Genomic DNA, 19,038 nt, shown 5'->3' on the forward strand with positions numbered 1-19,038 from the left:
TTTGATTTTCCTTTTTTTTTTTTTTTGGCTGAAAGCAAGGAATTTGAAACCACCTGTGTTGCAAAAGTCAGAGGTATTCTGTTTCCGATTTTCTGGGAAGCATGCCAAAAAAGACTTTACTAAAGTTTATCAAATAACTATCAATTATACCAGTCACTCTTTTAGTAGGAGTCACCTTGTTTAACCTGATATACTCAGAAAAAGCTGGTGAAATTAGCATTTTCAACATGCCTTTGCTATATACTTTTTCGAATAGTTGCTTTCAACTGGTTGTATGCTTGAAATATATTTTCCTCAAAAATCTGTAGCTGTACTTTTAGCTTATTCACGTTTGCAAAATATTTGCTATATAACCTAATTAGCAAAGCCAGTTCCCACTGTCAAACCAGTCAGTCAATTCAGACTCAATTTCTATCAGAGAGTGATGTCATTTTTAAATTCAAGCGTGTTAATACACAGCTCTGTGATTCTGGTTCCCAGTGCTAAGTTAGATGAGAAATGGCAAGGTTATCGAGTGTGCACTGCACGAAATAACACGTTTTATCTGTGCTTTCTTTGCTTTGCTCTTAATAAATTCCTTCAGGGACAAAGTATTTTTTTGTCGGCAGAAGGAAGAGTTCATTACGTGAACATTGTCCTAACTTCCACTCCACTTTACGATAGGTGAATCTAAAACTTTGAACATAAGCCAGAACACCCAATTTTTTATTTTGTTTTTTAAATTATACTTTAGATGAAGGTTTACAGAACAAACTAGTTTCTCATCAAACAGTACACACATTGTTGTATGACATTGGTTAACAACTCCACGACATGTCAACACTCTCCCTTCTCAACCGTGGGTTCCCTATTACCAGCTTTCCTGTTCCCTCCTGCCTTCCAGTCCCTGCCCCTGGGCTGGGGCACCCCTTTTGCATGGGGTCTGTTTAATCTTTGGCTGAAGGGTGAGCCCCAGAGGTGATCTCATTACTGAGCTGAAAGGGTGTCTGGGAGCCATACTCTCAGGGTTTCTCCAGTCTGTCAGGCCAGCAAGTCAAAAATTTCTATTACCAAACAAAAATCTGCATAAAATAGAGAAAGTCATGAACCCTGACCTCAACGTCTTGATTAAAGAAGGCTTCACTGACTCTGTTCAGGGGATAAGAAGACAAGCCACAGGCTGGGGGAAAATGTTTGCAAGTCCTGTATCTGTCAAAAAAATAGTATCCAGAATTAATTTAAAAAAAGCTCTCAAAACTCAACAATAAGAAAACAACCAGCTTAAGAAAGGGGCTAATGCACTTGGACAGTCATTTCATCAAAGATAGAAAATAAGAATGTAAATCACTAGCCGCTAGGGAAATACAGATTAAAATCGTGATGAGCGTCCACTACATACCTATTACAATGCCTGAAATAAAACACACTGACAATACTAAGTGCTAGTGATGATGCAGAGTAACTGGAACTCTCGTACAGTGCCGGTGGAAACACAGAGTGGTAAAGGAGCCCTGGTGCACAGTGGCTAAGAGCTCAGCTGCTAATCAAATGGTCCATGGTTTGAATCTGCCAGCTGCTCCTTGGAAGAAAGTGTGGCAGTCAACTCCAGTAAAGATTTACAGCCTTGGAATCCCTATGGGGCCATTCTGCTCTGTCCTATAGGATCACTTTAAGTCAGAATCGACTTGATGGCATTGGATTTGTTTTATTTGTTTGTGTTTTTAATAGCCACTCCAGAAAGCAGTTTGACAGTTTCTTACGAAGTTAAATATACACCTACCATATAACCCACTTGTCTGTCAGTTTGCTGTACTGTGCTGGCTTGCATGTTGCTGTGATGCTGAAAGCTATGCCATCGGTATTTCAAATACCAACAGGGTCACCCGTGGACAGGTTTCAGTGGAGCTTCCAGACTAAGACAGACAAGGAAGAAGGATCTGATGGTCAACTTCTGGAAAAATTGGCCAGTGAAAACCTAATGGATAGCAACAGAACATTGTCTGATATAGTTCTGGAAGATGAGCCCCTCAGGTTGGAAGGCACTCAAAATATGACTGAGGAAAAGCTGCCTCCTCAAAGTAGAATTAACCTTAATGATTTAGGTGGAGTCAAGCTTTTGGAACTTCATTTCCTGATGTGACACAACTCAAAATGATAAGAAACATCGGCAAATGTCCATTAATAATAGGACCATGGAATGTACAAACTATGAATCTAAGAAAATTGGAAATTGTCAAAAATGAAATGGAACACATAAACATCAATATTCTAGGCATATTCTAGGCATTAGTGACCTGAAATGGACTGATACTGGCCATTTTGAATCAGACAATCATATAGTCTACTGTTCTGGGAATGACAAATTGAAAAGGGATGGAGTCACAATTCATCAACAAAAAGAACACTTCAATATCTATCTAGAAGTACAATGTCAGTAGTAAGATAATATCCATATTCCTATAAGGAAGACCAGGTAATATGATTATTATTCAAATTTATGCACCAAGCATTAATGCCAAAGATGAGGAAATTGAAGGTTTTCACCAACTGCTATAGTCTGAAATTGATCAAATGTGCCATCAAGATGCATTGATAATTACTGGTGATTGGAATATGAAAGTTGGAATCAAAGAAGGGTTGGTAGTTGGAAAATATGGCCTTGGTGATAGAAACAGTATCAGAGATCATACAATAGAATTTTGCAAGACCAATGACTTATTCATTGCAAATACCTTTTTTCAACAACATAATCAGTGACTTTACACATGGACCTCACCAGATGGAACACACAGGAATCAGATCGACTACATCTGTGGAAAGAAACAATGGAGAAGCTCAATATCATCAGTCAGAACAAGGCCAGGGGCCGACTGCGGAACAGACTGTCAACTGCTCATACGTTCAAGTTGAAGCTGAAGAAAATTAGAAGAAGTCCCCAGGAGCCAAAGTAAGACCTTGAGTATATCCCACTTGAATTTAGACACCACCTCAAGAATAGATTTGACACATTGAACACTAATGACCAAAGACCAGACAGGTTGTGGAATGATATCAAGGACATACATGAAAAAAGTGAAAGGTCCTTAAAAAAGGCAAGTAAGAAAAATAAAACCAAAATGGATGTCAGAAGAGACTCTGAAACTTGCTCTTGAACATAGAGTAGCTAAAGAAAATGGAAGAAATGACATAAAAGAGTTGAAAAGAAGATTTCAAAGGACGGCTTGAGAAGACAAAGTAAAGTATTATAATGAAATGTGAAAAGACCTGGAGTTAGAAAACCAGAAGAGAAGAACATGGTTGGCATTTCTCAAGCTGAAAGAACTAAAGAAAAAATTCAAGCCTCGAGTTTCCATATTGAAGGGTTCTACAGGGAAAATATTGAACAACACAGGAAGCATCAAAAGAATATGGAAGGAATAAGAATCACTGTACCAAAAAGAATTGGTCCACGTTTAACTACTTCAGGAGGTAACATACGATCAAGAACTGATGGTATTGAAGGAAGAAGTCCAAGCTGCACTGAAGACATTGGCAAAAAACAAGGTCCAAGAATTGATGGACTACCAATTGAGAAGTTTCAACAAACGGATACAGCACTGGAGGCACGCACTCGTCTATGCCAAGATATTTGGAAGACGGCTACCTGGCCAACCAACTGGAAGAGATCCATATTTGTGCCCATTCCAAAGAAAGGTGATCCAACAGAATGCAAAAATTATGGAACAATATAATTAATATCACATGCAAGCAAAATTTTGCTGAATATAATTCAAAAGTGGTTACAGCAGTACATCAACAGGGAACTGCCAGAAATTCAAGCCAGATTCAGAAAAGGACGTGGAATGAGGGTTATCATCTCTGATGTCAGATGGATCTTGGCTGAAAGTAGAGAATACCGGAAAGATGTTTAGCTGTGTTTTATTGACTATGCTGAGGCATTCAACAGTGTGGTTCATAACAAACTATGGCTAACATTGTGAAGAATGGGAATTCCAGAACACTTAATTTGCTGATGAGGAAACTGTACATAGACCAAGAAGCAGTCACTCTAACAGAACAAGGGGATACTGTGTGGTTTACAGTCAGCAAAGGTATGTGTCCAGGTTGTATCCTTTCACCGTACTTATTCAATCTGTATTCTGAGCAAATAGTCTGAGAATGGGGCATCAGGATTGGAGGAAGACTCATTGACAACCTGTGATATGCATGTGACACAACCTTGCTTGCTCAAAGCGAAGAAGACTTGAAGCACTTACTGATGAAGATCAAAGACCACAGACTTCAGTATGGATTACGCCTCAACATAAAGAAAACAAAAACCCTTACAAGTGGACCAATAAGCAACATCATGATAAATGGAGAAATGATTGAAGTTGTAGAGGATTCCATTTTACTTGGATTCACAATCAACACCCATGGAAGCAACAGTCAAGAAACCAAACAATGTATTGAATTAGGCAAAACAGCTGCAAAAGACATCTTTACAGTGTTAAAAAGCAAAGATGTCACTTCGAGGACTAACATGTGCCTGACCCGAGCCATGGTATCTTCATTCGCCTCGTAAGCATTCAAAAGCTGGACGATGAATAAGGAAGATCAAAGAAGAATTGACGTCTTCGAATTATGGTGTTGGCAAAGAATATTCAATATATCGTGGACTGCCCAAGGAGCAAACAAACCTGTCTTTGAAGTACAGCCAGAATGCTCTATAGAAGTGAAGATGGCGAGTCTTTGTCTCATGTAATTGGGACATGTTATCAGGAGGGACCAGTCCCTGGAGAAGGACATCATGCTTAGTAAAGTAGAGGGTCAGTGAATAAGACGAAGACCCTTGGCGAGATGGTTTGACGCAATGGCTGCAACAATGGGCTCAAACATAGCCACTATTGTGAGGATGGCACCGGACCGGGCAGTGTTTTGTTTCATTGTACGTAGGGTCTCTATGAGTAAGAGCAAACTGAATGGCATCTAACAACCACATGACCCTGATTATGCGGCATTATTGCATGTATCAATAATTTGTTCCTTTTTATTGCTGAGTACTATTTCATTGGATAAACAAACTGTAGTACAGCCACTTACTGGACTACCACTCAGCAATAAAAAGCAAAGAACTATTGATACACGCAGTGACCAGGGAGAATCTCAAAGTCATTACGCCAAATGAATAAAGCCAGCCAGTCCCTAAGATTATATATTGCATGATTCCCTTTATATGGCATCGTCAAAAAGTACTATAGTGACAGAAAACAGATGAGCGGTTGCCAGGCATAGGAGAAGGGTGTAGCTATAATGAGATATATATATATATATATTTGCCATGGCTCCCCCCTTGTTGTTAGCTGCCGTCGAGTTGGTTCCAACTTATAGCAGCCCTATGGACAACAGAATGAAATGTTGCCCAGTCCTGTGCCATCCTCACAGTTATTCTGGTTTGAACCCAATGTTGCAGGCACTGTGTCAGTGATACTCCTCGCTCCACGTCCTCTTCTGAATCCAGCTTGAATTTCTGGTGGTTCAATGTACTGCCATAACCACTTTTAAATTATCTTCAGCAAAATTTTACTTGCATGTGATACTGATGATATTGTTCCATAATTGCCACATCTATTGGATCACCTTTCTTTGGAATGGGCACAAGTATGGATCTCTTCCAGTTGGTTGTCCAGGTAGCTGTCTTCCAAATTTCTTGGCATAGACAAGTGAGTGCTTCCAGCGTTGCATCCATTTGTTGAAACATCTTTACTGGTATCCCATCAATTCCTGGAGACTTGTTTTTTGCCAAAGCCTTCAGTGCAACTTGGACTTCTTCCTTCAGTACCATCGTTTCTTGCTAATACACTACCTCCTGAAGTGGTTGAACGTTGACCAATTCTCTTTGGTACAGTGGCTCTGTGTATTCTTTCTATATTCTTTTGATGCTTCCCGCATCATTCAATATTTTGCCCATAGAATCCTTCGATATTGCAACTCGAGGCTTGAATTTTTTCTTTAGTTCTTTCAGCTTGAGAAATGTTGAGCATGTTCTTCTCTTTTGGTTCTGTAACTCCAGTCTTCCACATGTCATATAATACTTTGCCTTTTAGAGCCACCCTTTGAAATCTTCTGTTCAGCTCTTTTACTTCATCACTTCTTCCATTAGTTTTAGCTACTCTATGTTCAACAGCAAGTTTCAGAGTCTCTTCCAACATCCATTTTGGTCTTTTCTTTCTTTTCTGTCTTTTTATTGACTTTTTGCTTTCTTCATGTATGATGTCGTTGTTGTCATCCCATAACTTGTCTCATCTTCAGGTAGTTAGTATTCAAAGCATCAAATCTATTCTTGATGGTCTCTAAACTCCCTCCCTTAGAATCCTAGTTTCGCTCCGTGAGTAGTTTCATTACTGCTTGTTTACTTTCTTTCTGGACCTTAAGTTCCTTGAGGGCAGGGACTGTGCCATATTCATTTTCTCAACCCCAGAACTTAGCAGAGTGTACCCCACAGAGTTCATGGCAGACAAATAAACTGACATGTACATCACAATCTCTCAGGTGCTAAAAACACAGGCGTTTTTAAGATGCTTTAGGAGCCAAGGGAAGACCCCCACCTCTTCACCTGAGCCATCAGGAGCTTCAGAAAAGAGAAATCCTGTTGGTGATGCTTGTCCTCTGATTGGGGGATCCAAAGGAAAATTCCATCAAGTGCAGGGAGCCTCTTAAAGACCCTCCCAACCCTCTGGATCCCCACTGAAATGGAGAACATGGAGTGTATTTCCCCACATCACTGGAAAGGAGATGAAATGAACAAAGAATCACAGAGAGGAGATCTTGGCCATCTGTTTCTGTCACATTTCAGACATTCAAGATTTCTTTCAGTTTCTTAAATGTGTGATCATCTTCCCCATCTCCTAATTTTGAACATTTTCTTCCCTCAGCCTTAGAATGCTTTCCTCTTCTTCTTCCCTTTGACCAGCTTTTAAATAGCTATAAGTTTTCAGCTTAAATGTCACTTTCTGAAGAGGAAGGAGGCTTCCCTTTCCCCCTCAATTAGGGTAAAACCTATTGCCACACGTTCACACAGCAGCCTGTACATCCCCTTTCTGACCACTTGCCTCATTGTACTGCCGTTTTAGGGGCTGCATCCCCCAATAACTTCTAACTGTGACAGCAGGGACCACAGCATCTTGTTCCTGCCTATTCCCAGGCTTTGGCACCTAGATGGTGCTCAAAAATGCTTGCTACATATACTGAATTTCAATATTTACACAATTTCCTCATTTCAAAGAGAAAAAAAAAAACCTAAGGACATGATAAAAATAAATGAGCTATCAAGCCAAGAAAAGACATGAAGGAAAACATGTGGCAGAAATTTAAATGCATATTGCTAAATGAAAGAAGTCAATCATCTGGTATATACTGTATGATTCCAAATATGTGACATTCTGGAAAAGACAAAACTATACTGACAGTGAGAAATGATCAGTGGTTGCCAGAGTGTCAACAGGAGGGGGGAGGGAGGATAGGAGGAACAGAGGGCATTTTTAGGGTGATGAAATTATTCTGTATGATACTGTAATGAGGGACGCATGACGTTAAGCATTGGTCAAAACCCATAGGACTGTACAACACAAAGAGTGAACCCTAATGTAAAGTGTGGATTTCAATTAATAATAACAGTATCAGTTCATCAGTTGTAACAAATGTACTATAGGAATAAACCAAATCAAACCCACTGCGGTTGAGCTGATTCCGACTCATAGCAACCCTATAGGACAGAGCTGAACTGCCCTATAGGGTTTCCAAGACTGTAAATCTTTACAGAAGCAGACTGTCACATCTTTCTCCCACCAAGTGGCTGCCGGGTTTGAATCACCAACCTTTTGGTTAGCAGCCAAGTGCTTTAACCACTGCACCACCAGGGCTCCACCATAGGAACAGGAGAAACAGTGTGCAGGGCAGAGGGTATACGGGAACTCTGTACTTTCTGCACAATTTTTCAGTAAATCTAAAACTGCTCTAAAAAAAATAAAACCTATTTAAAAAAAAAAGGCACAGAGGTGAGGACGTGAGTTTTCCCAATGGCCTCAAGTTAGTGATGGGGCCAGACCATGGTCCGGTAGAGATGCCTCCTCAGCTTGCGTCTTTCCTTCCAGAGCAGGTAATGGTCAATGCAGGTGTTAGTTTCTAATATTTCTTCTAAAATGTGCACAAAGAAGGAACTCCTCCAGGAACATTTTTGCTTAGGGCAGGAAAAAAAAAAAAGACACCGGTTTGGAGGAGTAAAAAAGAGGGTGCTTTTGCATTTTTTCTCCAACTTTAATTTGGAAACTTTCAAATCTATAGAAAAATGGCATGAATAGGACAATAAACCCCAATCTATAATTCATCTAGACTCATCAGTAGCTAACGTTTTGCCCAGTGGTATGCTTGCCTGCCCTTTTACTCTCTTGCTCTTTCTCTCTCTATATATAAAACCAAAACCAAATCCACTGCCATCGAGTCGATTCCAACTCATAGCGACCAGCAGGACAGAGCAGAACTGCCCCATAGGGTTCCTGAGGCTGTAAACCTTTACGGAATCAGACCGTTAACATCTTTCTCCTGCAGAGCAGCTGGTGGGTTCGAACCACTGACCTTTTGGTTAGCAGCTGAGGGATTTAACCACTGCACCACCAGGGCTTCACTCTCTCTTGTTCTCTTTCTCTGCATGTGTATGTGTCTCAGGGGTTCTCTTGCTCACTCTCTCCCTCTGTGTGTGTGTGTGTACTCTATATGTACATAAACTCAATACATATATACTTTTTTTTTTGCTGAGCCATTTAAGAGTCAATTGTAGACATGGTTACATTTCGCCCCTAAACACTTCAACATGTATCTCCTAAGAGCAAGATCATTCTCCTATACAAATACAGTGTAATTATAACAATCTTACAATACTATTAGTGAACACACATCCATATTCAAACATCCCCAGTTATTCTAGTTATATATTTTTCAAATCCAGGATCCAAGCAAGGATCATGAATTACGTTTGGTTGCCATATCACCTTAGTCTCCTTGCGATCTAGAAGAGTTCCCCGATGACTTTATTTTTCATAATGCTGACATTTTTGAAGAGTCCAAGAAAGTTGTTCTGTACAATGTTCCTCAATTTGGGTTTGTCTGATTATTTCTAATTAAATTCAGAATAAACACATTTTGGCAAGAGTGCTGCTTGGGTGATACAGTGGGTGCGTCTTCATGGCCATGCCTCCATTTTGGATATGAGGAAGTCCTGGGCCCAGACCTGGAGAATATTTTAGACCTAGATGGGACGGGGGAGTGCACATGTGTCTGCCTATGTACCAGAACCACAGAGTCCCCAGAGCTGGCCCAGGGAGCCGACGGGTGAAGGCCACAGTCTCAGTCTTGAAGAATTCACTCCAGGGATGGTTGCCAACTGCAGGGCACTCCTGCTGGGCAAGAGAGCTGAGGAGAGAACTTCTCCTTCCCACCAGCAGCGCCGAGTGGCCAGTGGCCAGCCAGCTCTTCAGTCCATGGGTCACCTGCGGCTGCGGCCACTCTCTCTTGATGTAGCTGCAAGGGAAACAAGGGCCAATGCAGTCACACCAGAGGGAAGGGACAGCCGGAGGACAAGGTACAATGACAGAGGGAGCCAGAATTTAAAAAATCAATAAATAAATAGACTGAAAGAGCGAGAGACAGAGGGAACACCTACCAGAGATGGAAGAGAAGCGGAGAGTCAGAGACACACAGAGAAACCAATACTCATAGACGCACAGAGAAAAGAAAGGACCAGGATTCACTAACAGGGTTCACTTTGGTTTGTGAGGCTATTCAGCTTAGAGGTTTTGGAGTGTGAAGAGAGTTTGTGTTTATACCCGTCAGCCACAAAGGGCACCAGGGCTTCCCCCAAGGGGCTGTGTAGGGTCACTTGCTCAGTCTGTACTTTTCCAAACAAAGAACTCCTCGTTTGTGCCCCAGCAGCCAGGCCCCAGGCCAGGCCCTGCTGGAAGTTGCTCGCTCTACCTCAGAACGTCTCCCGTTTTTTTGCAGAGCTGTCAGCAGATAGGGAAGCCCATTTGTGACTCATCTAGGGTGAAGAGAAGGAGCTGGAGGGAGACAGACAGAAAAGAGGGGCCTGGAGAAGGCACACTAAAAATAGCCATCCTTCTCTGTGAGTGGGGGAAGAGTCCAAAGTCCCAGGAGCTGCTGAGCTGGTGGAGGCCTCAGCTAATAATAACAGGCAGGGTTTTCTCATGAGAAAAGAAACTCAAGGCGTGGAGGGAGAGAGAGGCTGTGTAGCCCCTAGGCTGAGCCGGTGTAGAGAAGGGGCTGCTGACGGTACCTATGGTTCGGCCAGGGCTAAACTCCTCTTGGTGCTAACGGGCATGGGCTCCCATCAAGACACAGGGGTGAATAGAGAGGAGGATATTCTAGCAAGAATATACACTGTCTACTTTCTTTTGGCAGGAAGAGAGGAGAAAACAAAGGGTAGTCAGGAGCAACGACTGAATTTGGTCTCAAGGCTCTTTTTTTAATTTTTAGTTTTTGGTATCATAGCAAAACCCAGGAGTCCCTGGGTGGTGCAAATGGTAAATGCACTTGGCTGCTACCCAAAAGGTTGGAAGTTCAAGTCCACCTGGAGGTGCCTCAGAAGAAAGGCCTAGTGATCTACGTCTGAACAATCAGCCACTGAAAACCCTACAGAGCGCAGTTCTACTCTGACACATGTGGGATGGCCATGAGTCAAGACGGACATGATGGAAACTGGTGTGGTTTTAGCTGAACCCAAGTGAAGAAGCCCCTTTCTGCCCTCTGCCCTTGGCCAAATGAACGCACCCCAGTCCCTGCGTCTTACTGAGGTGGTTGAGGGGGGTCAAGGGGCGGTACAGGACATCCCGCAGACTCCTCAGCCATTCCCGCTGCTCCTTCTCTGTAGGGCAGGTGAAGACAAATTTCCGCTGTGGAGTGACAATGGTGAGGCCAGCTTTCCAGTGATTCCCTCGAATGCCCTTGGGCAGGTCTTCGTAGATGTCATAGCCCTGCTCGTTACTCCCAATAAAAACTTGGCCCTGCTCAAAAGCATCCTGAAAATAAATAAAAGGTACACGATTATCAGAGGCCCTGCCTTGAGCTGGGGGCACCTGCAGCCCTGGCAGCAACCGACCCTGCTGGGATTTCTGGTAAAGTAGGCCCAGAATTTGAAAGATTAAAAGCCTAAAATAAACCACACACATCATCTATAATGTTGTTAGCTGCCACCAAGTTGGATCCCGGCTCATGGTGACCCCATGCACAATGGAGCAAAGTGCTGTCCCATCCTGCACCATCCCCATGATCGGTTGTGGGCTGGACTGTTGTAATCCATAGGGTTTTCACTGGCAGATTTTCAGTAGATTACCAGGCTTTTCTTCTTAGTCCATCTTAGTCTGCAAGCTCCACTGAAACCCGTTTGCATCATAACAACACAAAAGCCTCCGCTGACACGCGGGTGCTAGCAGTACATGAGGTGCGTTGGCTGGGGATTGAACCCAGGTCTCCCACAGGGAAGGTAAGAATTCTACCATTGAGCCACCATTGCCCCCTTGTTACAGTAATACTTAGCCATTTATGGAGCACTTACTTGGAGCTCTGGTGGCACAGCGGTTAAGAGCTCGGCAACTAACCCAAAGGTCAGCAGTTCGAGTCCACCAGCCGTTCCCTGGAAACCCTATGGGTCAGTTCTACTCTGTCCTATAGGGTCGCTATGAGTCAGAATCGACTTGACAGCAACAAGTTTTTATTATGCACCAGGAGTTTCAGTGCTTTATATGTAGTAACTCATGTAATATGTCATGACAGCCTCAGGAGGGCACAGTTATTAAGCTTATTTTCCAGAGAAGGAAACTGAGGCACAGAGAGCTAAGTACCTTGGCCCAGGGCATGCCACTAAAGGTGGCGGGGCTGAGAGACCAAGGCGCATACGCTTAACCACTCCACTTCACAGGCTCTTGGGTAGAGGTGAGACCTGGATGACTAGAAGACAACGCACAGCTGATTTAACTACACTTGGCAACATTTTGGATACATGTAAAGGACTTCCTAAAGGTGGGAGGTAAGAAAAGTCTCTGTGTCTAAACAGTTTTGCACACAGGAGGTGACATAGGAGAAGCTGCCTACAGGCAAGGGGTAGAGCTGTTTCCCTCTCCAGGTTTCTCCAGCCCTGGGCTTCCAGGAGACCTCCATCTGGGGATGGACAGAGGAGGGACCAAAATGACTTTTACCAGTGGGTTCTTGTAGTAGAGTAGCCTCCGCTCCTGAGAATCCAGGGCGAACCACCGTTTCTTGAAAGGTTCTGTCTGCTGCAAAAGAGGGAACCTCTTACACACACAGCTGGGAGCACGTGCTATGGGCAGAGGTCAGAAGGCCAGCCCAGACCACGCCAAGGGAGCTGCCGATCCTGTGGTCTCCATCCTGGCCTCTGAAGCCAGAGACTCTCGCCCCTTCTCTGGGCCTGGTCAGGGGCCCTGGGGCTCTGAAGGTCTCCCACCCTGCCTCCACTGCAGTTGTGCCCTGTTGCCCCAGATCCTGCCTTTATTTGAAAGAGGTGCTTCCCTCTTTCTCAGGCTGTGGACCAGAACGCTCAGAAAAAGGAAGTGGGGGAAATCAGAAGTGGTCGCTGCTCAGCAAGGCGGAAAACGCTGGCTTTGGCCAAATTCTAACCTAGGTCAGGAGAGAGAAAGCCCGGGGCAAAGGCCATGGGGCAAGGGCTGTGCCACTGGCTGGTATAAAACCTGGAAGCCCTTAACTACATTTTCTACCTGTCAGAGGCTTTCTTCCATACTAATTCCCTCGCATCTTTCATCATAGACTTAACAACCATCCTGTCAACATATTACATCCTTAAAAAAATCATTGGAATGCTACCACTCTTAGACCTCTCTCTGCTTTCTCCATCCCTTTCTCTTCTTCTCTTTCCTTGTCCATTCTCCACCACCCCTCCCTGTATGAACCCTTCCCACCCTCCAGCCAGACTTCTGACTCTGAGCCCAGCCCCACTCAGCTTCAGGCTGGGGCTGAGACCCCTTGCCCAGGCAGCCTGAGCCTTCACTCCTCAGAACCACTCACAGGGGCACAGAAGCAGCTGGGCCTTCCCTCTCTTTTCCGACCAGTGGGAATGAGCAGCCCTGGAGGTGGGGGCAGGTTCCAAAGTAAAGGAGAGCACAGGCTGAGTTTGGGGGAGGGTGTGTGTTCTAGCGGAGGGGGGCTCTACCGGCACCCAAGCATGGGTGTATATGTGTGTGTCGTTTTTTCAGACCAGTCGCTAGCCCCTGTCTGGCTTGGACAGCACAGGACACATGAGAGTTCTGGAAAGTGCAAAAGCTGCCTCTCTCCTGAGTCTCTTTTCAGCTCTGCTTTCCTAGGGCAAGGGTCAGTTAGATGAGGCTAAAAGGAAAGGAGAGAAGGGTGATCGTGATAATGAGGGGGTATCCCGCTTACGCAAAATGTCTAGGATAGGCAAGTGTATAGAGACCACTTTATTAGTGGTTTCCAGGGGTGGATAGGTGGGACGGAGTGGGAAAGGGGGACTCACTCCTCAGGGGACACTGAGCTTCTGTTAAGGGCTACGGGAAAATTTGGAAATGGATAATGGTAATGTTAAACCACATGATAAACATAACTAAAGTCACTGAATTGTACCGGTGAAAAACGTGGAAAGGGCAGTTTGTTACCTATGTGTTGACAATAAAAAGAAAGAAGACGGGGACGCCCAGTGACAGGGAGAAGCATAGCCTTGTAGCATTGCTGGGTAGCTTGCCAACTAAGCCATCTCAACTTGGTCCTGCACCCCAGGAACTCAAAAACATTACTTTAAGTCCCTTCCCTCCCCTTAGTGCCCCATACCCCCACCTCCCAAATTGTGCCCCACTTCCTTCTGGAACAAAAAAAAAAAAAACAAGGGCCATGTAAATCCCCCAGGGTGTGGCAGAATGTAGAATGTACCTTTGGACCAGTCTTTTCCATGAAGCCTTGTTTGACGTAATTCCTGGTGATGAGGGGCACGAGCTGCAAGAAGAGAGACAATGACCCCCTTGCTCACATCCCAGGGGCTCAAGGTTCCCCGCTGAGCTTGGCTCCCTAACAAGGAGGAAGTCTGGAATGGGGAAGCATGTGAGCTCACAGTTCACAGAGTTATATTTGGAATGTGGAATGGATGCAATATCAATATTTCAACAGAGCCAGACAGCAACACCCCAGATGTTTCCAGAGCTTACCAGCATGGCTGAGCTGGGCTTGGTTTAAAGACTCTTTCAGTAACCCTAGAGTCCCTGGGTGATGCAAATGGTTAATGTGCTCAGCTGCTAACTGAAAAGTTGGAGGTTCGAATCTATCCAGGAGAGCCTCAGAAGAACGGCCTGATGATCTACTTCTTAAAAATCAGCCACAGAAAACCTCACGGGACACAGGTCTACTCTGACACACGTTGGGTTGCTATGTGCTGGAGTCAACTCGACGGCAACTAATTTTTGGTTTTTCAATAACCCCAGAGTGTGGAGACAGGTAAGACTTTAAGGAGACTCTCTCAGTGCCAGGAAGCACATTCTGAGGGCCTACTGTATGTCAGGTTCTGGGTGCAATTTTCACAACCACCCTGCAAAGTAGATACTATCATTCTCATTGCACATATGAAGAAAGACGGCCTCAGAGAAGTGGTCAAGGATTTTCCCAAAGTTGTGTAGCTGGTTGGATAAGAGCTGGGATCACATCCAGGGATGACAGATGATAGATAGTACTCGTTCAGTAAGCTATGATGCTAATGTACTAACATGTCAGCCATGCACACTCTGTGCCCTCTTGTCAAAACCTGGTCATCGGTGGGGATTCTGACACAGGGCAACAAGGAGGCAATGGCAGAGTGGGCAAGCAGACAGAACTGTGCACTAGGGGTCAGGAGCCCTGGGTTCTGGTTCTAGCTCTCACCTCAATGTCTGTGTTACCTTGGCAAGACCTTATGCCTCTCTGGGCCTGCTTTTTCTTGTATAATAAGGAGGCTGGATTATGTCATCTCCAAGATCCCTTCCAGTTTGTCATCCCATGCTCAGAGTAGCCTTTAGGGATTGACGTTGGCTTCCCGGCTTTTGGGGGGCGACCTGGCAAGTCTAGCGCTGTGAACAACAGCTCAGCATTCAGAGAGCAGAGAAGGTTCTCTGGGGCTCCAGGGCTCAGAGAGGGGCAAAGTGGAGGTGAGGTTTGGGGAACAAATGGGGAATCTGAAAGGGGAAACACTGTGAGCCAACAATGAAAATATAAGCTATACCACACTCTCTGCCTTAAAATATGCTCTATAGCCTTTAATTCCTCCATTTGCAGAAAAGACAGAGTCCCCACCTGCTCAATAGCCTAATGTGAGCCAGAGCAGGGCTAGTCTAGGCTAAGGGAAATAACTGGTGAAAGAAGGAAAACCACAGGGATACTTACTGGGTCTCATATGCCTTGACTTACTTGATTCTCAGAATAGCCCTCGAAGGCAGATACTGCCCCCATGGTGACAGATGAGTAAACTGAAGCTCAGAGAGGTGAGGTGAATTGCTCAAAGTTAACACAACAGCTTCTCTGACTTTAGAGTCCATGCACTCCTTAAAACAAGACCACAGCCCTGTTGGGACTCCCCTGGTTTCCAGCATCTGGGTCCATAGGCCTGAAACTCAGGCCTGAGTGATTGCCCAGAAACTCACACCATACACAGAGATAATGTAGGAGGAAAGAGAGGAGAGAGGCGGGCTGAGAGGAAATGGGGTTGGGGTTGGGGGTGGGGGTAGGCAAATAGTAAAGAGGGTGGTTGCGGGAGGCAAGAGGACACTGAGGATGTTGGCCAATGGCCAATTTCCTCCACACAAGTCAGCAAAGTTGGAAAGCTAACCCAGGTTAAATAAGGCTGAGCGTCTGCACTTTGTCCTCCCCTCCGCTCTCCTCCCCTCTGGTCAGCAGTCAGCACTCCCAGCCCACTGCCTGCCACAGGGAACCAGCAATGACTAGTTCTGGGTGCTGACTTAGCAGACAGGGGGGCCCTGGCCCAGGCCTTGCTGGAACTGCCCCCAGAGAATTTCCATCTCAGGGCGTCACTGGGCCTAGAGCCGACTCCTGTTCCAGACACTTGATGTTTTGTTAGCTGCTGTCAAGTTGGCCCCCGACTCATGGGGACCCCATGTAGAACAGAAGACGCTGCCCGGTCCTGCACCATCCCCATGATTGGTTGCAGGTCAGACATTTGTGATCCATAAGGTTTTTGCTTGTTGATTTTTGGAAGCAGATCACCAGGCCTTTCTTCCCACTCCACTGTAGTCTAGAAGTTCCATTGAAACCTGTTCAGAATCTTAACAGCACACAAGCCCCACTGGCAGATGGGTGGTGGCTGCACATGGGATGCCTTGGCCAGGAGTGGAACCTGGGTCTCCCACATGGGAGGCGAGACTTCTACCACTGAGCCACCAGTGTGCTCCCAGATGCTTAGCACCCCGCAAACCTTGAAATTAAGGAGCAGTCAGGCTTTCATGGGGGCCTAACAGTTTGGAATAAGAAAGTCCCAGGATTTACATGGCTTCCCCACCCCCATGACCTACAAATCCACGTAAAGGGGGACCTAAAATAGGAATCAGACCACAGCACCTCAGAGCTGGAAGGGGCCCTGAAAGATGAGCCAGACCAACCACTATCTTACTGATGTGGAAATAGACACTTAGAAGTCTTTGGTTTCCCCTCTGTGGCTCCCCACCCCCAGGTCTCAAGGCTTGGTTTGCAAACAAACCCAGTCTGGTTTCTGAGTGTCTTCAGGGTCAGCAGAGAAGGAGGGAGCAGAGATGAGACTCAGAAGTTGGGGACCACATTTAGCTCACCTCAGATTCTGGAAGCTCAGGAAAGGCCATTTTTAGGTACTGCAGACGGGCTGCGCGGAGGGCATTGAACCAGTCCACTATCTCCTGCCGAGATAAATGCAAACCACAGACAGCTGGTGAGAGGCGGAGCGGGGCTAGGTCCGGAGGCAGGAGGCTAGCTGGGTCATCAGGTTTGGGGCACATGCATTCAGCCATCTACTCAGCACTTGCACCTGGGGGTACAAAGAGTTTCAGGGGCTTGGGGGCTCATCACAGGCACCCAACTCCATCGTGTTCCCAGGGAGGACTGACGATGTCAGTGGACAAAGAGAATTCCAGGGAATTCCAAGGTAAGCCACACGGGAGTCATACCATGACCTTGCTGTTGTTGCAGTTAGTTGCCGTTGAGTTGGTTCTGACTCATGAGGACCCCATGTGTGCAGAGTAGAACTGCTCCACAGGGCTTTCAAGGCTGTGACCTTTCAGACGATCACCGTGCCTTACTTCTGGGGCACCTCTGCATGGGTCTGAACCACTGACCTTTTGGTTCATAGTCCAGCACGTAACCATTGCGCCACCCAGAGACTCCTTGCAATGGCCTAGGACGGTGCTGCTCATACTCTGATGTGCACACAGATCTCCTGAAGGTCTTGTTAAAATGCAGGTTCCAATTCAGTAAGTCGAGGTGGGGTCTGAGATTCTGCATTTCTAACGTGCTCCCAGGTGATAACGATGCTGCTGGTCTGGGGACCACACTTAGAGAAGCAAGGGCCTGAGAAAGCATTGTCCTCAGATGTCACAGGCTGGCTTTTGGGTGGTGGGCAGGTGCCCTTGGGGATGCTCCTCACCTGCTGTGCAACTTACGCTGGCTTGGACCTTTCTGCCATTGCTCTGGGAGAATGCATTGCCCGGAAGTCCTGGCCACCATCCCCTCTCACCTGGAGACTATGCCAGCCTTATCTAGCCAGCCTGGCCTCTTCTCTGCTGCTCTCCGCTGGATCCTCCCCATGGATGCCAGAGGGATTTTTAACTGCAGATCTGATTGTGCCTGGCCTTAAGTCCTTTCCACTATCTTTGGAAAAGAGTTTAAGATCCTTAACGTGACTTACTTTGCTCTCTGAGCTCCCTCCATACAAAACCACTTGCAGTCCCCCTAACAGATGCTGTTCCCTCCTTCTGGAACACTCTGCCTCATCCACCTTCACCCCCACTTATATCTTTTACCTAGAACATTCTACTCATCCTCAGCTTAGCTTCAGTGTTGTAATAGACACATTTTTGGGTGTTTGCTCAGCCCACGCCCTGCTTCTATGAGAACTGTACCACCCATTCCCGCCCACCCACCACCCACAGCTGCATCTACATTTGCTCCTATGATTAACCCCTCTCCTTGGCCACAGCACCTGGACCAGGGCTGGACTAAAGCAGAGGCTGGACTGGGCCTATCAGATTCTTTCTCCCAGGAATTTGGTATTGGGAGGCTGAAAGACTTGTTTAAATAGCTGCAGTGCTAGACTTTTATGTAATATGGTGACTGAGAAATTTATTTGAATATGGTGTCAAAGAAATGAAACATAATTTCCTCTCACTTTAAAGGTCAAGCACCCAGGCCTGTTATCCTGGAGTTCTGAGCTCTCTTGCCCTGGGGGTTGTTAAAAAATCTTGGTTCTCAGACCCTGGGGGAATGGAGCTATCCTACAAAAGATCCACCCAGGACTTTACATTGGAAGGTCTCCCAGTCACAAACTGGTGGACTGTGGCCAAATCTAGCCTGTATAAATGCTTTGTTTGGTCCCCAAAGTTTTGTTTGTTTCAGTCCTGTAACAGATTTTCCTGTTTGCCACAACTCCTCCCCGGCACCCCAACTCCTTATACCTGTCCCCTTAGTCTTTTTAAATGACCTGTATGGCTCCTGCAGGCATGAGTTTGCAGCCCCCACTTATGTCTGTCTAATGGAGAAGCTGGGGCAGCAATAGAAAGAGAATGTCCAGACCCAGGTCACTGGGTACACCATGCATGGGGGAATGGGAGGGAGCCAAGTACCCTAAGTGCCAGAGACCATGGGCACCTCAGCAAAAGTCATCATGGAAGAGACTGGCATGGAGAGGTGGCCATCACCTTCCGGACCAAGCCAACCTGGACAAGGGGCAACAGTAGAGAGCCCACCATGGACTGAGAACCAGGAATCTCCTCCGTGTCTCCTGGACAGCACAAGCTAACGTTT

The 19,038-nt window shown here is 45.7% G+C and overlaps 1 protein-coding gene across 8 annotated transcripts in view; it reads right to left on the reverse strand.

The window, feature by feature from the left end:
- The window catches only part of ADAP2 (ArfGAP with dual PH domains 2), a 32,078-nt gene continuing 13,040 nt past the window's right edge, over positions 1-19,038 (reverse strand). For 4 of the 8 annotated variants that reach the window (XM_023553454.2, XM_064271427.1, XM_023553458.2 and 1 more), the window contains 5 exons: positions 16,836-16,919; positions 13,945-14,007; positions 12,225-12,302; positions 10,801-11,048; positions 8,204-9,534 (listed from right to left, as the gene is read on the reverse strand). In XM_023553454.2, the coding sequence (XP_023409222.1) occupies positions 9,141-9,534; positions 10,801-11,048; positions 12,225-12,302; positions 13,945-14,007; positions 16,836-16,919 (867 nt within the window). In that variant the 3' untranslated portion in view covers positions 8,204-9,140. The other 4 variants (XM_023553459.2, XM_023553455.2, XM_010594213.3 and 1 more) reach the window with 4 other exon arrangements.

This window comes from Loxodonta africana, chromosome 18 (assembly GCF_030014295.1).
Source record: "Loxodonta africana isolate mLoxAfr1 chromosome 18, mLoxAfr1.hap2, whole genome shotgun sequence".
NCBI classification, from domain to species: domain Eukaryota; kingdom Metazoa; phylum Chordata; class Mammalia; order Proboscidea; family Elephantidae; genus Loxodonta; species Loxodonta africana.